The 15622-nt window shown below is 48.3% G+C and overlaps 1 protein-coding gene across 1 annotated transcript in view; it reads left to right on the top strand.

Moving 5' to 3' along the window:
* LOC308634302 (estradiol 17-beta-dehydrogenase 2-like) overlaps positions 1–15622 on the top strand; it is a gene marked incomplete at both ends in the record, with an annotated part of 65734 nt that overhangs the window by 33189 nt on the left and 16923 nt on the right. The window contains 2 exon segments of the mRNA XM_081268111.1: positions 2728–2940; positions 6992–7177. Of these exon segments, the coding sequence (XP_081124237.1) occupies positions 2728–2940; positions 6992–7177 (399 nt within the window).

The raw sequence follows: 15622 nt of genomic DNA, 5'->3' as shown, positions 1-15622 counted from the left end.
CTGAGTCTTATCTAAATCCCACAGGGAGAGGAGAGCCCTTCATGGGAGCCCTTCCCAGAACTCGGGGGTGGAGGATTTCTTAACCCTCGCTGTTCTCGGGGATCAAAGCACTTGAGTCACTTGAGTCTGCTCGGTTTGCATCTAGCACCTGCTCTGTGCCAGGCTCGCCCTAGGAACTTTCCTAAGACCTCAGACTCATGAGGATGGTCAAAGCACTGCCTTGGACTCCACCTTCCAAGTCACTCTACACTCAGAGAAAATGGGGACAAGGTGAAAACAGCTGTTCCTGGCTCTTGCCCCTGCCACTTGGCTTCTTGCTTCCAGGTTCCTCTGGGTGACAGCCTGTGTCACTCCTTCTTGTCCATCATGAATAAACCATTGTAGGCAAAGACCACATTCTGTTGATCCGTCCCTGGGTGACAGGCGTGGCTTACTTCCCTCTTCTGGGCTTTTGTGAAGAGCGTAGCCATGGGCACTATGTACCTCTTGTGCTTCTCTTGGGTGTACCCTAGCAGTGGATCGCTGGGTCACCTGGGGCTCTGTGTTTAGCCTTCTGAGGAAATGCCAAGAGGCAAGTGTTAGAGTCTATAATAAGGAAAAAAGGTGGGGTTCAGGCAAGACACTGAAACTAATTTGAGAAAGAAGTGGGGGTTATAATCAGGGTGTGGGGTGTCTCTAAGCCTGCGTGTGATGGAGCTTACCTGAGGTTCACCCCAAGCTGGGTGCTGTCATGAGCCAGAAGTCTACTGTCCTACTTCTGTGGATACCACGGGACGTGAGACTCTATTTGTGGCTTTGCCTGTTACCACGCTTCAGAAAAACGCAGCAATGCCTCATGTGCGTTCATGATGGAAGGGGTGGTCGCTGCCCAGCTGGCTTGTGAGACTCCTGTCCTCCTGGGCAGACTTAGTCTGCTGGTGCTGCTGTAACAGGACACCACCGGCTGGGTGATTTATAAAGAACAGGAGTTTCTTACAGTCCTGGAGTCTGGGAGTCCAAGGTCATGGTACTGGCATCTGGGGTCGAGTGGAGTCTTCTTGCTGCTTCCTCACATGACAGAAGGCAGGATGTGCTCTCTCTCCTCAAGGTCTTTGATCTGGGAACCTATTCCCATTCATGAGAGGAGGTGCCCTTGTGGCCTAATTAAGGTTTTCCAACTCTTACCACCACTACATAGACCTGAATCTTAGCAGGAACACATTCAAGTCACAGTTCCACAGCGCTGAGTGAGGAAAGCTGGTCGCCCTGGCTCAGTCAGCCCTCCTCCAGTGGGGGAGTTTCACAGGACACTGGTGAGCCCGAGGATCCCTGTGGGGGAGGGGCAGCCCTGGCATTGTGGGCGGGGGCACACAAGGAAAGGCACTGACCTCACCTGCGAGTGGGGTACAAAGGCCACATGAGAAGAAGAAAGGGCAGAGTTCATGCTTCTCTTCAAAGTTAAGCAGCAGATGACAGAAGCTGGGCCTGGGTGCAAGTGGACAGTTGGTGTACCTTTGTGGTTGGCCACCTGAACGGGTGGAGGAGCCTGTCCGCGTGCAGAGGTCAGTAGGTGCTGCAGAGAGCTGGGCCCTGGCCAGCGTCTCTGTAATGCAGAACTGTTCTTTTGGTGCAGAGGGAACATGCTAGTTAGTGTCCCGAGATCACACACCACTTGAGGGGAACCAGGAGCCTCCATATGTCCAGCTGTGCCAATGATGCAGCAGAGGGTAAGGTGGGAAACAGAACAGAGTGTCAGGGGCCGTCCAACAAACACCTGGCTTCCCCAGAGGAGCGTGGACTGGCTGCAATCCTGGCTCTAAGCTACCTTCAGGTCAATTCATATCCTTTCAGGCAACAGGTATAGGGAGGATGCCTGACTACAGTCCCCAAGTACTGACAAGAGGGACCCCTCAAGGCTTGCAGGAAAGGTCACATGACATAGCCGATGTACGTAAACATTTTTCTCACTGTTACAACTGTAGAGACAAACTAATTGTTACATGTTTGTTATTCTGGGATAACTAATTGTTACCCTTTTCTTATGCTCAGGGATTTCATGTCCAAGCTCTCTTCAACTTTAGAATTTTAGATATCTGTACTTGTACTTGTGGGTGGGAGACATTTTTCCTATGGTCCACAATATCTTCCAAATGGGACTGGGTAAACTGCCATCTCTGCTTCTGAGAGAACTGACACATCTTCCCCTTATTGTGTTACCCTGTGTCCTCACAGAACAGTGTGCTTATGGCCTTCTGTCCGGGCTGCTCTCTCTCTCTCTCGGGCAGTGTCTGCAGATGTTAGGCAGGCTGGCCTCTCTCTCATGCCCTCCTCTGCCCTTGCAGGGCTGGCCAGTCTCCATTCTTATCAGCATGACCTTTGGAAAAAGGAATTACACAAGAAAAATAAGTACTTAGAGCAAAAATAGAAAATATTACAACATGCTGCTGGTTTTCTCTGTACTCTCTTCTTTGGCCATAGCCAATCCGACACCACCGTCTCCCCAGTCTTGCTCATTGTCCCTATGTCCATCTACTCCTTCCACACCCAAGTCTGTACCTCCCTTTCATTATATGGGGAAGTTGTCTGCCTGGCCTTTTCCACCCATTTCCCTGCTTAGCAAACTTCCCAGGATATCCCCTCTTCAGAGAGCCTGGCCGTCCCTGAACAGCACGTGAGGCTTTCCCTATTCCGTCATCTCTCCTGCCGCTTTGGTTTGTGCTCATGCTGTCTTGCTTTGGCCCTTTGCAGGTGGTGACTCTGGGTTCAGCCATGGTTTGGCCAAGCATCTGGACAAGCTGGGCTTCACAGTATTTGCCGGGGTTTTGGCTGAAAAGGGCTCAGGAGCAGAGGAATTGCGAAGATCTTGCTCCAAGCGCCTCTCGGTGCTGCAGATGGATGTCACCAACCCGCAGCAGATCAAAGATGCTCACAGCAAAGTCGTAGAAAAGGTGAAGGACAAAGGTATTGCCAAACTACCTGAGCCCTTGGTTGCCTGTGCCTGTCTCACCAACACCCAGCTCTCTTTCTGGACTCCAATGATCACATCACATCCTTTGTCCCACGCTGCCAGCTAACATTGCCTGAGAACATCTGCACTGAGCCCTATGGCATGCTGTGGCCAGTGTAGACACCCGGATGTTAGGAATGACTCAGACACAGGCCCAGTCCTGGGGCACTTGAGTTCCTCTCAGTCACTCTCCGCTCTCCATCTCCTCCTCCTCAGGGCCAGCAGTATTAAATGCACCGGGCTCCCCAGCTTGCCAGAAGACACGGCACGGTCACAGGCCTCCGTTACCCTCTTTTCTCTCTCTTCATGGCAAGCTCTCTGCAGCCCGTCACTCTTGCTTTTTACTTCATGCCCAAGTGATAGTGAATTCTTGCATGCCTCTCTAACTGACCTGGTCAAGGTCATCGGTGTTGATCTGAAGTCCAACATCTGAACTCCTCTCTGGCACTTAGAGGAGGAGATCATGCTTTCCTCATCGACTCCCAGCTCTCTAATCACCCTTTCTGCTTCTCCTGGATGAGCGTCTTTCTCTTCTCCCCAGCAAATGCGAGTGCTTCCGAGGCTCCACCCCCAACTTCCTACTCACATTGTGACCACCTGTGGGGGGTTGAAACTACCAGTCTTGGGTCCAGGATGGAACACATAACCCACAGGACCTGCTGCAAAATGAAAATGGCGGGGGCGGGGTGGGGGTTCCCTTTTTAAGAAATGATTGAGAATTTAAGATGGAGACAGCAGAGAATTAACCAAGGGTGGGCTCCTTCCGAACTCCCACCCTCTATGATATCATAGATCCCACAGTCCTGGTCTGCCCTGCCTGGATTCTCCCACCCTAAAATCCAGTCAAATCATCAGTGTCCTTTGGGGAGCACCTCAGCTGTCAGTGGTTTTAAGGGCCCCTGGGTGATGCCAGAGTTTGGTGAGGGTGGAGAAACACTGATGTATGCCACTGGCTTCCAAAGCTGTGTGGACAACTGGGCTCTTTTTCTCCACATCCACATCTACACACGGAGAAAACTGCCCACCAGACATTTCCCATATATCTCAGGCTTCCACTTCAACTTGCCAAAAACGGACCTGGTTGTCTTTTTCCCTTGGTGCCAGTCTGCAAATCAATGTGCCATCCCACGTTTCGCAGCTCAGATGCTGGTACTGCCACCTAATCAATCACTGAAGCCAGCAATCCAGGGGCGACTGTGACCTTCAGCTTTCCCTTGATCTTGCATCTTGTTGACTCCTTATCAGTTCCGCCTCCTTGACACTTATCATCCAGCTGCTTCCCACCATCTCCTAGAAGTGGCAGCTTATTGTAGGCCCCCACCATCTCCGCCTCAGTCCCCAGTGACTTCCCTGCAACCTGTCTTCCCTTCCCCACCACTTTCCAAAGGGAGAGCAATCTTCACCACATGTATGATCCTAAAAACCCTTCGAAATAAAGAGCCTCTGCGGGCTCAGTTCCTCCCACGAGCCAGGACTGGGGATGGACATTTGCCTTCTCAGTGGTTCACTGGCTGCTTCAGTTTCTTCCTATCTGTCACCAAACAGAACTGAAACACCATCATGAGGATTAAAAGGACTTTCAGGATAAGGGCCCCTGCCAAATCCTTAATCTGCAATACCTGCTTGTCTATGTAATAAATTCTGAAGTGTTTCCAGAACAGGATGTATAATTCCCACTTCTGCACACCCACCTTCCTCCTGCTTGACTTGGCCCCTCACCTCCACTCCCTTTCCCTAAGACCGTTCATTGCCTTGGTTCAACAGTGTCTTCATGGCCGACTCTGCTCTTGTAGGAGACCAGTGCACACGTGACATCTCTTGCATGACCTTCCTGGTAACTCAACTCTCATTATTTGCTTCTTCTTCCAGACACTTCTTCGTTATATCTTGCTTGCACCTCTTGTACTGCACTATTGTTAAGTATCTGCCCATCTCCCACTCCCCACCACTGTGTTCCTGGAGAACAAGAACCACATATGTGCCAGGATTCTTTCAGTTACAAGTGACGTAACCTCATTCAAAATTGCTAAAGCAAAAAGAAAGATGGATGGAATTGTAAGATGTATATGTTGCTTATATAATTGAAAAGGCTTGTTGATTTCAGGCATGGCTGGATCCAGTATCCATTTCTTAGTTCTGCTCTCTCCTCTGTTGGCTCCTGTTGGAGGTTTCCCATGGAGGCCGCTGGCACTTCCAGTTTACAACCCCTTTTCAGCAAGCATTCCTAGAATAAAGAGATAATGGCGACTGCCTTGGTTTGTACTCAAGGGATTAACTATTATACAGAGAACACTTAGAAGGGTCCCTGGCACAAGGCACAGGCTTAGTAAAAAGCTTGTATTTCCACTCACTCAACATTCAGAGCAGTAAATCCTAAGTAAACATCTAAAACCTGAAATGAAAAGAGAAAAACTAAGTTGTTGGTCACTAGGGATCAATTTTCAGCAGGTGTAGCCTTGGCAGTCATTTAGCAGAGAGGCAGGGTTCTTGGCCTGGAGTCTTGCTGTGGCAGGGGTTGGGCTCATCCCTTTCATGAGTCTGGCTCCATGGCTTCTTCTTTTTTTTTTTTAAAGAGAGAGTGAGAGAGGGGAGAGAGAGAGAGAGAGAGAGAGAATTTTTTAATATTTATTTTTTTTAGTTCTCGGCGGACACAACACCTTTGTTGGTATGTGGTGCTGAGGATCGAGCCCAGGCCGCACGCATGCCAGGTGAGCGTGCTACCGCTTGAGCCACATCCCCAGCCCCGCCATGGCTTCTTATTCAAGGTCAAGTTCAATTCAGAACCCTTTTGTGAGGCCAAGAAGGACAGTGCTGAGCACCTGGAGAATGGAAATCCCAGTGTCTAGGCAGGAAGGGGACTGGTTTCCATGGTGTGAGCACCGGCTATTTTGTGGCCTGCATCCCTCCTCTGGAACAGGATGGCCAGGACACCTTCTACTTGCTCTTCTTGGGGTCTTTCTAACTTCCATATCCCAAGTCAAAGAGGAACTGGAGCAGAGGGACAGGGCTTTACCATGACCAAGGATTTTATTTGTCAAAGAACCACTGGGGACCTGGAGACAGACCAGTAGGTGTTGTATTCCTACAAAGCATGTTATTGACTCGGTGTTAACAGACTGCTAATTGTTAACTAATATTAATTATGGTTAAGCTGTTATTAAGTTCCACAGGTATAGTTGGCTTAGTGGCCAGCTTAGAATTCTATAGCAGTTAACAGGTACCAAAACTCAGGTAGATAGAAGAAAAAGTTCTGGTGCTGCTGTAGATGTTATCCCTAAACCCCTGGCAATTGCAAATCTGTTCTCCACCTCTTTAACTTCGTTAAAGAAGGTTATCTAGGTCTGACATCCCGTTCTTGTGTGGCCTATGAGCTAAGAACGGCATCTTCTTTTAATTTCAGCAATTAAAAGAAATCAGAAAAAGACTTGCAGCACCAGGGAACATGTTAGAGACAGCAGTCTGTGGGAACCTTCCTGGTGGTTCTGATACACGTCTGGGGGTTCAGGCTGGTGCAGGCAGAGTATAGAGCTCAAAACCCTAAAAGCGACCCATAATTATCCCAGGTCTTTGTTCTTCCCATCTATTTTTTTTCTGTTTCCCTGAACTAGGGAATCGTTACCAGATCAAGGATGAGAGAAGACAGGCTCTTATTTCATCCTACATTGTTGCAAAGACATCCTACTGTCTTCACCCACTACTTCCAGGGGGAAATGGCGGAAGCTCTTGAACTTCAAAGCCAGGCAAAGATATTCTTACCCTCTGCTTGTGCCCCTTCCCATATTTGAAACATAGCCAGTTTCCTGGGTGCAGGCAAGGACTTTGAGGCAAAAGGAAAGACCCACAAAGCACCCCTCCCCTTTTTGATATTTCACAGATTGATTCTGCACACAGCACCCCATGGTGGGTGGTTTTGGTTACCCGTGGAGACTGTTTGTCCTTTGACATGTGGGTCTCCAGAGCTCTCCTGTCCTGCCCCTCCTCACAGCTGCTCCTTTCTGCCCCCAGGACTGTGGGCGGTGATCAACAATGCTGGGATCCTTGGCTTCACTATGGACAGGGAGCTCATTCCCATGGCCGACTACAAATCCTGCATGGCCGTGAACTTCTTCGGAGCCGTAGAAGTCACCAAGACGTTTTTGCCTGTTCTCAGGAAATCCAAGGGGAGGCTGGTGAATAACAGCAGCATGGGAGGTGAGTCAGCCTCGTCACCCATGGTCATGGGTGCCTGTTGCAAGCAGGGCAGACATGGACAGGGCTGGGTCAGGATTAGTCAGTTTGAATATCCCCAGCTGATCTTAACAACAATGAGACCTTTCACTCCTTTCAAATCCTTTCATGCACAAACTCTTATCCACTTTTTAATTCATCTATTCATTACTGGAGATTTTAGATTTCTTAAGTATCTTCATGTTGCAATAACCAAGGCTTTCCTGGATTGGGACAGGAAATCCCACATCACAGGTGACACCCACCGGCGTGGCAGGAAGCCTGTGTCCAACCCTCTGTGCACTCAGCATGCTGCTGCTGCTCTCTGCAAGCTGGGAGTAAATCCTTCCCTCTGTTGGTCCTGTTGGTGCCCCCATGTTGCCCACCATTGTTGAACCCAGGTTCATTGGTGTCATGCAGACGGGCACAGCTGTGTCAGGTTGTGACATTTGATGACTTTCTCAGTTATTCAAAGGCTTCGTCATCTCCCTTTCCATAAACAACTCCCGTGCCTGACATGTCATAGGCTTCCTTCTAGAACAGACATTTTCAAATGGTCCTTCAGATCCTTCCTCAGCTTTGGAGAGTGCCCACAAACTCTCTCCAGTGACGGGGTGGGTGAGAGGGAAGTCACGGGGTTGCGCTGTGGAACTCCAGCACCCTGCCTGCAACCCTGCCTGCGTCCAACTTGTGTAATTTCTTTTGTTTGGTTTGGGAGGAGTGGACCTGCGTTTTGCAATATGAACAAAGGTTCCAGAAGAATTTCTTTTTTGTAGGGCATTTGTATTTCTGAGACAATCATCGCTGTCCGTCACATTCTGCTTCCTGTCTCCTAACTCAGTCACTTCCTTGAATCTCACTGTGGTGTGTGTCTTTGGTCAGTGTCATTGGTTGGCCTGAGGCAGAAGAAGGGAGAGGGGGAGAGAAGGAAAGATGGGGAGTGGGCAAGAGAGACACATTCCAGGGGGGTTAGGAGCAACCAGTGTTATATTTTAACTTGTATGACCACTCCTAAATTTTTCCAATTTCTGTTACTTGGAGGAAGCAAATGAATTCTGAGGGGAACCCCCCCCTCACCACGACCTAGCAGCATTTTACCCTTGACTTTGTTCTGAACTTGGCCTTGATGTGTTTGACCTCTGTGGAAGCGTCACCTCTCGCAGCTCCCTGGTACGGTCTGGTACTTCTGGCAAAGTCTCAAGTACACCTTGCCTCACTCATTTAACAAATATTTACTGAAATGATTGATCATGGCCTTCTTGGCACATTAACTAGGATGTTTTCCCCTTTTCTCTCCACCTTGTTCCCCACTTTGAGTGGCTCACTCATTTGAAAGGTTTCATGTTGGTTATCTCCAACATGCAGGATCGGTGCTGTGGGCCCAGCGTCTGGTAGCACCAGCTCAATTAATAAAGAAAGAAATGCAAACGTGTGAGTGAGCAGGAAATGGAAGATGGGTGAGTGAAGGGCTTGCAGGACAGAGGTCGCCCTTTTGGGTGTCTCCAGCGTGGCTTAAACACTCTTTTCAAGCCAGAAATTCTTTCTCTGATTTCTTGTATCCCTTTCAAATAGTAACCTTGAGTGTTAAAATAAATCACACATCTCACATCTATTCTCACTCCCGGGTTATGCAAACTCTTGACACCTGACCTCACTATTCCACTATTCTATTTCCACTGGGGATCAGCACCAAGCCAACATGGCTGAAGCCGGTCCTGCTCTCAGGCTGTGGAGCCTGCGGTCCAGGCTTCCTCCAGTTTTTCATGGTTCAGAACTGGGAGCCTTTTTGTTTTGTTCCTCCTTGTGTGTCCCTGAAGTGTATGAAGTCTTCCTTCATCATGTCCGGCTTTGAAACCCTGCCCCAGAGAAGCTCTAGAAATGATCATATTGATAGGACTTAGAAATCACCCAACATACCAGGAGATCAGATGTGGAGGATTGTGTACCCGCAGGGCAGGGAGCTCCTGAGCAGACAGAAACACAGCTCTTAAAATTGTTGCTAACACTTGGGCTCTGTGTTAGTCTGCCAGGGCTTCCAGGAGAAAATGTAGGTATGTTAGCAACGGATGTTTCTTTTCTCGCAGTTCTGGAAGCTGAAGTCCAAGATCAGGGTTTCTCTTGCAGTCTCTCTTGTGGATGGCCACCTCCTCATGTAGACAGTCTGTGTTTCCATCCCAGGGGTCTCTTCCTTTCCTTGCAAGGATGCTAGCCCTACTGAACTGTGGTCCTATTTAACCTTAATCACCTCTAGAAAGGTCCTATCTCCAAATACAGTCACACTCCAAGATACTAAGGGCTAGGGTTCAACATTTGAATTTTTCTAGGAGGAATTGGAGTCCCAATGCAGTCCCTAATACCCTCATGGATGAGGAACACAAGGGAGACTCCTAGCACTTTCTGGAGAGGTTTTACACCATGTTGAATTAACACTCAGCTCTTTATTGCACCCCCAAAGGCAAAGCCCAAATAAAATAAGATTTTATTTTAAAGACTCTGTGGAAAGAGGGAATAGAGGTTAAATCCCATAGTTCACAACACATCTTGGTGCAAATGCCCTGTGGTCTTCAGTTGCTGGCCACCTCCCCTTGGGTCACCTCCCCTTCCCCATGCTTCCAAATCTTGATGGTCCCTTTCCTTTTCCTCTTTCCAGCTCTTTCTCTACCCCCTCCCAATGCCCAGAATATTCATCCACCTACTCTGAGCCGCTCAGTAAATAAAACCCCCCACAGGTTCTGCCTTCCTCAGGAGGCAAGAGTGTGCACAGGAGGAGAAAGGACCCTTGTTACAAGTGGTGTTTTCAGGCCAGAGTTCAGTTGCCTGCCGTATTCACTTCCTGTCTGCATCTCAGGAGCAAATGGAATGGAGGCCATCCACGTGAACGTCCCACCCCCCTCTCCTTTCTTCATCCCTGCTCCTCCTCCTGCTTTCCTTCCTTCTCTTACCTGCTAGCCCTTCCCTCTCTGGGCCCCTCCCTCTACCCAGGGCCCCAGTCCAGGGATGAGTCCTTATCAATTTCTCAATCGCTTCCTCTCTGTCAGGGTTGGGCCCCTTGCGGGGGCAGGGTGCTCCACTCCACCTCCTAATTGGGTGACACTCCCAGAACCCTCCTCCCAGAACTCCCAGAGCCTTTCTAAGCTCCCATTTTCTCCCCACGAAGTGGAGGAAACCAGAGTGCTGACCACACAAAGGTGTTCCGAGGCTTAAATAAAATAATCCACCTGAAGTTCTTAGCGTGGTTCCTCATGTGAGGGGTGGACAACCCCAACAGGCCACCACTTCCGGATGGGGCCGTGCCTGCTCTAGGAGACTTTTCCCTGTAATAATATAGTCATTGTCCCTCCCACACCAGGATTATGCTTTTTAACCCCCATCCTGGTAAGGCAGTTGGATAATCTTCCTGTTCCTGAGGCCTAGGAGCTTTTTCTGCCTGTTTTCCTCTTGGGAAATTACCGAGTAGCCACTCCTACACATTTGCATGCTGAGCTTCAATGAGAAGGCAAATGCTTCTGAAGGGACTCAGGCCACAGGGATTTTGAGTTGGTCCTGATTTGCATTTTGCTCTGCTGAATCAGCTGGGTGACCTGGGGCAGGCCCTCTGTTTTGTCTTGACTCTATTTTATCATCTTTTAAGTGGGTGTGATATAACACCTGGGAGCATTTTTCAAGGGCGCTAGGGCATCTGGGGCATCTGGGGCAGTGTTTCTCAACCTGTGTGCTCTTGACATTTTGGGGAGAGGATGATTCTTTCTGTGGGGGGTTGTCCTATAGTGGGGGTGGTGTTTGGCAGTGTCCATGTCCCTCACCCACTAGATCCCAGTACCACTTTCCACCCCCATGTGACAAATCTTCAGCTGTTGTCACATGACCCCTGGGGTGGGGGGTAAAATTCACCCCAGCTGAGAACCTATGGTCTCAGCTGTTGGTTTAAATGCATTGCAGGCTCTGAAGGCTGAACACAGCCAGTGAAATATTGAAAGTACCCATCTCAGTCTGTTGGTGTTATAACACAGAACCTCAGCTAGGTACTTTATATAAACAGTCATTTTGGTGGCTGAAAGGTCCAAACATCATGGGGCCAGTGTTTGGCAAGGGGCATCCTTGGCTGCCTCACAACATGGCGGAGAAGCAGAAAGGGAAATGGCCATGGGCTTAAGGGGCATGTGTGCAAGAGTGATCCACGATGGCAAAACTTGTTCTATAGCAACCCATACTTGGAGGGACTAAGCCAGTCCCAAATACCCAATCTTCTTCTGTGGGGTAGCACCAGCCCATTCATGAGGATGGACCCCCATGCTTAAGAGCCATAGCTGAGTAGGAATGACACGTGGCATTTTTGGTTGAAAGGTGACTCCAGCAAGCCATTGAGATGATAATGATTATGTTAAGATGTGCATTCAATTGGATATTAGACCCCTGCTGTCCGCCTTGGCCTGAGAGTTCCCACTGGTTGGGGAAGTTCGGTAAGAGGGATTTCCGGAGAAGGGATTTCGGGTTGGTGTGGTGTGGCCCAGGAGAAGGCCATGTGCATGGTGTTCGTGGAAATTTTGGAAAAAAAGTTTGTTCCTGCTTGAGTGCCTCGTGATTTTGTGCCCAGCCAGACTGCGGCACCCCCAGTTTCCTAACTGCCTTTCACTAGTCCCGGCTCTTCAGTTTTCACCACTTCAATACCCACACACTGGGGACCAAGCTTCTAGCACATGCACCTCTGGGGGACAAATCACATCCCATCGTATCTCCACCCTATGAAAGGGACCTCTCAGTTGTAGTAATCATTGCCCACCATCTCGAGCTGATTGAAATCACCTTACGCCAAACGAAGCAGCCTTAGATATCCTTACAAGACGATATATTCAAGGGATACCGTAGAGTTCAAGGTTTAATCTAACTTAGCCTAAGGTTGACCATGTGGTCATTCCTAGACTTCTTTCCAGCTTGCTGCCTCAAGAGAATCTTTTGGAAAATCAGTCAGCTGGACTCCAACTGCTTCCTGACTGAGCACGCCAAGACTGAGGCTTACCTCCCCGACACTGTCCAGGGCTGTCGGGGCAGTGGGCAGTGGGTAGAGCAAGGCTGAGTGGCGCTTCCATGCTGTCCACGGTGGGATGCGTTAGGTGTTTACATGTCTAAAGTCGCACACTTCTAACACCTGCAGGATGCAGAGATTGATTTTTCATGTCGGAACTCTTCTAGCCCAGATTCAAATAGCGGGAAGGTGATGGAGTCAGGGTGTGAAACTGGGTGTCTCTGTTTTGTCCCAAGTTATACGTCCTTCCTGCTTTTCCAGGCCACCAAAGAAGACCCTATCAGACAAGCAGGGGCATAAAAAAACCAAAAAACAAAAAAACATCCCTAACTCTGTTCTATTTAAATGATGATTGGGAAGGGTTGGCGGTTTAGGGCTATCTCCTACATCAGTGCTTCTCAAACATACAAATGTTTGAGGGACTCACCTGTCAATATGTAGAATCTGACCGAGTTGTTCTGGGAGGAGCCCAAGACTCTGCATTTCTGTGCTGGTGTCTGAGTGATGTTAATGCTACTCATCTGTGGGTCACTATTTTAAGCTTTAGCTGCATGAGAATCACCAAGAGGGCTTCTACAAACACAATGTCTGGAATTGAAAGCCACAGTAAACTAACGTGCCCACTAAGATGGCTATACGCAACAAAACAGAAAACAATACAGTCTGGTGAGGACGTGAAGAAACTGGAACACTCAGACTCTGCAGGTGCAGCTGCTGTGGAAAGCATCTGACAGATCTTCAGTAAGGTAGACAGAAGGACCGTGTGGCCCATCAATGCAACCCCTAGGTGTATACCCAAGAGAACAGAAAACAGATGAACAGGAAGGGCTCTGCAGAGCAGCATTACTCATAATAGCCAAGGGTAAAACAACCCGCACATCCAGTGAATCATTGGATAAATAAAACATGGTGTACCCATGCAGTGGAATATTATTCAGCCTCAAAAAGGAGTGAAATACTGATTCATGCTATGGTATGGATGGACCTTAAAAACATGATGCTGAGTGAAAGAAACCACATACAAGGCCACCTACTGTATGATTCCCTTTATATGAAATATCCAGAGCAGGCACACCCATAGAGACAGAAAGCAGAATTGGTGTTTCCCAGTGCAGTGACTGTTTAGTAGGTAGTAATAAGTATCTGGTTTCCTTTGGAGGTGGTGAAAATATTCTTGATGGATAGAGGTGATGGCTGCACAATTCTGAATGTATCAAATGCCACTAATTTTCATACTGAATTGTATACCTGAGAATTAAAGTGGTGAATTTTACCACAATAAAAGTTTCTGGGCCCCAAGAATTTCTGACTCAACGGTTTAGAGTGGGACCTGAGGGTTTCCTATCGATTCCTAGATACTGCTGCTGCAAGAGGCTCTCACTCACACTTTGAGTGTCAAGGTCCTAACTTTGTGATACTCAGCAGCTCGTCAAAGTCCCAGAGACTGTCATATTATAAGGAAACCACCAGATGCAATTTTAAGTTTCTGCTCCTTGAGTCTAATAGAAATTCGCAGACCTGCCTCTCCTTAGGTTATGGAACTGGTTTGTATTCTTTTAGTGCCATGCAGAGCAAACTTTGTTGCCTTGAGTTGTCTACTTGACTTTGAAGGAGGCAGAAGCTGCTTGAAAGCCCTTATGGTGTTCTCCTGAGCACCACGGGCTCAGCACCTCAATTCCCTTTCTTGATGGATACAGCCTGGGGCTGAAGGGCCTGCTGTGTTAGTTGGGTATTGACTTGCAAAGCCCTTTCTCTTAGCTTCCTGTTGTAAAAAGAGGGATCACTATGGAGGTGCTGCTTATTGTGGGTCTGTGGAGTTTCTGAGATCCTGTGAAGTCTCAGCTGACATCAAGACCTTCGGCTGGTAGAACTTCAGGGAACATGGCTAACTTTGGCTTGTGCTACACCAAGGGACCCAAAGACTGGCTTTGAATCCATTCTCGGGGAAAGAGAGAGCATCTCAAGTCTTTTGTAAGTTCCTAAATGGTAACTTCAGGTTCCACAATGTAAAGGAAGGACAATGACCACTCATGTGGTCAACAAAGTGAATTCTGGATTTATTCACTCTCCAGGCAGGGAACACGGGGTCAAGGAACTAATTCACTGAGTGCTCCTAGAGGCAGAAAAGGTGAGGGGGATGACATTAGTGGTCGCACAGGGAGTCAGGACAGCAGGTCTGCCAACTAGGTCTCGGAAGGGCTGTAGGCAGCTGGTTAAAACAAGTCCTGCTGCTGACAGATGAATTTGTCTGCTGGGGCTGCCATAACGAGACACCTTAGGTTGAGTGGCTGCAACAACAACAGAAAACTGCTTTCTCACAGTTTTGAAGGCTGGAAGCCATGGATCAAGGTGTGGGTTTCTGGTGAGAATACCCTTCCTGGTTTGTAAATGACTGTTTTCTCTCTGTGTCCTCACGTGGTCTTTCCTTGGTGTGTGTGTGTGTGTGTGTGTGTGTGTGTGTGTGTGTGTGCAAGGAGGCAGGGAAGGAGGATGGAGAGAAAAGAGTACACACACACACACACACTCTCACACACACACTAAAATGAGGCATGCCTGTGTTCTGCCTTCCAGGTTTCATTCCAGAACTTAGGGAGGGGTCTTGACCCCTATTTAATAGGTAGGGAGATAAAAGACCAGGGAAATTCATTGTTACACAGCTAGTGAGAAAGAGAGAGAGAGAGAGAGAGAGAGAGAGAGAGAGAGAGCGCGAGCAAGCGCGAGCGCAAGCGCGTGAATATCTCTGGTTCTTAAAAGGACACTAACCTATCCGATTAGCCCCCCATCCTGATCTCATTGAACCTTCATGACTCCCTTAGAGACCCCATCTTTGAATACAGCTACACTAGGGCGAATGCAGCTACACTAGGGCGAATACAGCTACACCAGGGCGAATATAGCTACACCAGGGCGAATACAGCTACACTAGGGCTAGGACTTCAACATATGAATTTGGGGGGAATGCAAGCCTTCGATTCATAATAAGGGGTATTCTGTTCACCAATAGCAGGTCTCTCAAAGTGCTTCAGTAACGCAAGATGAGCCGGTTCTGCTGCTCTCCTGAATGACATTGTGCCTTTTGTTAATCCTATCGTATGCTTGAAATTCTGTTCAGGGGGTAGATCCCATATTCCCACAGTTAAGTAAAAATTAAAATGAAACAAGTCTAATTTGGTGCCAATACCAGCTGCTTTTGTTACTATAGCTCTGTAGTATACTTTAAGGCCTGGTATTGTGATGCCTCCTGCTTTACTTTTCTTGCTAAGGGTTGCTTTAGCTATTCTGGGTCTCCTATTTTTTCAAATAAATTTCATGACTGCTTTTTCTATTTTTATGAATAATGTCATTGGGATTTTAATAGGAATTGCATTAAATCTGTATAATGCTTTTGGGAGTATGGCCATTTTGAC

The sequence above is a fragment of the Spermophilus citellus genome (assembly GCF_964194105.1).
Source record: "Spermophilus citellus genome assembly, chromosome: 15".
In the NCBI taxonomy this organism is placed as follows: domain Eukaryota; kingdom Metazoa; phylum Chordata; class Mammalia; order Rodentia; family Sciuridae; genus Spermophilus; species Spermophilus citellus.
Note: the sequence above shows the minus strand (reverse complement) of the source record. Positions and strands in the feature narration are given on the sequence as shown.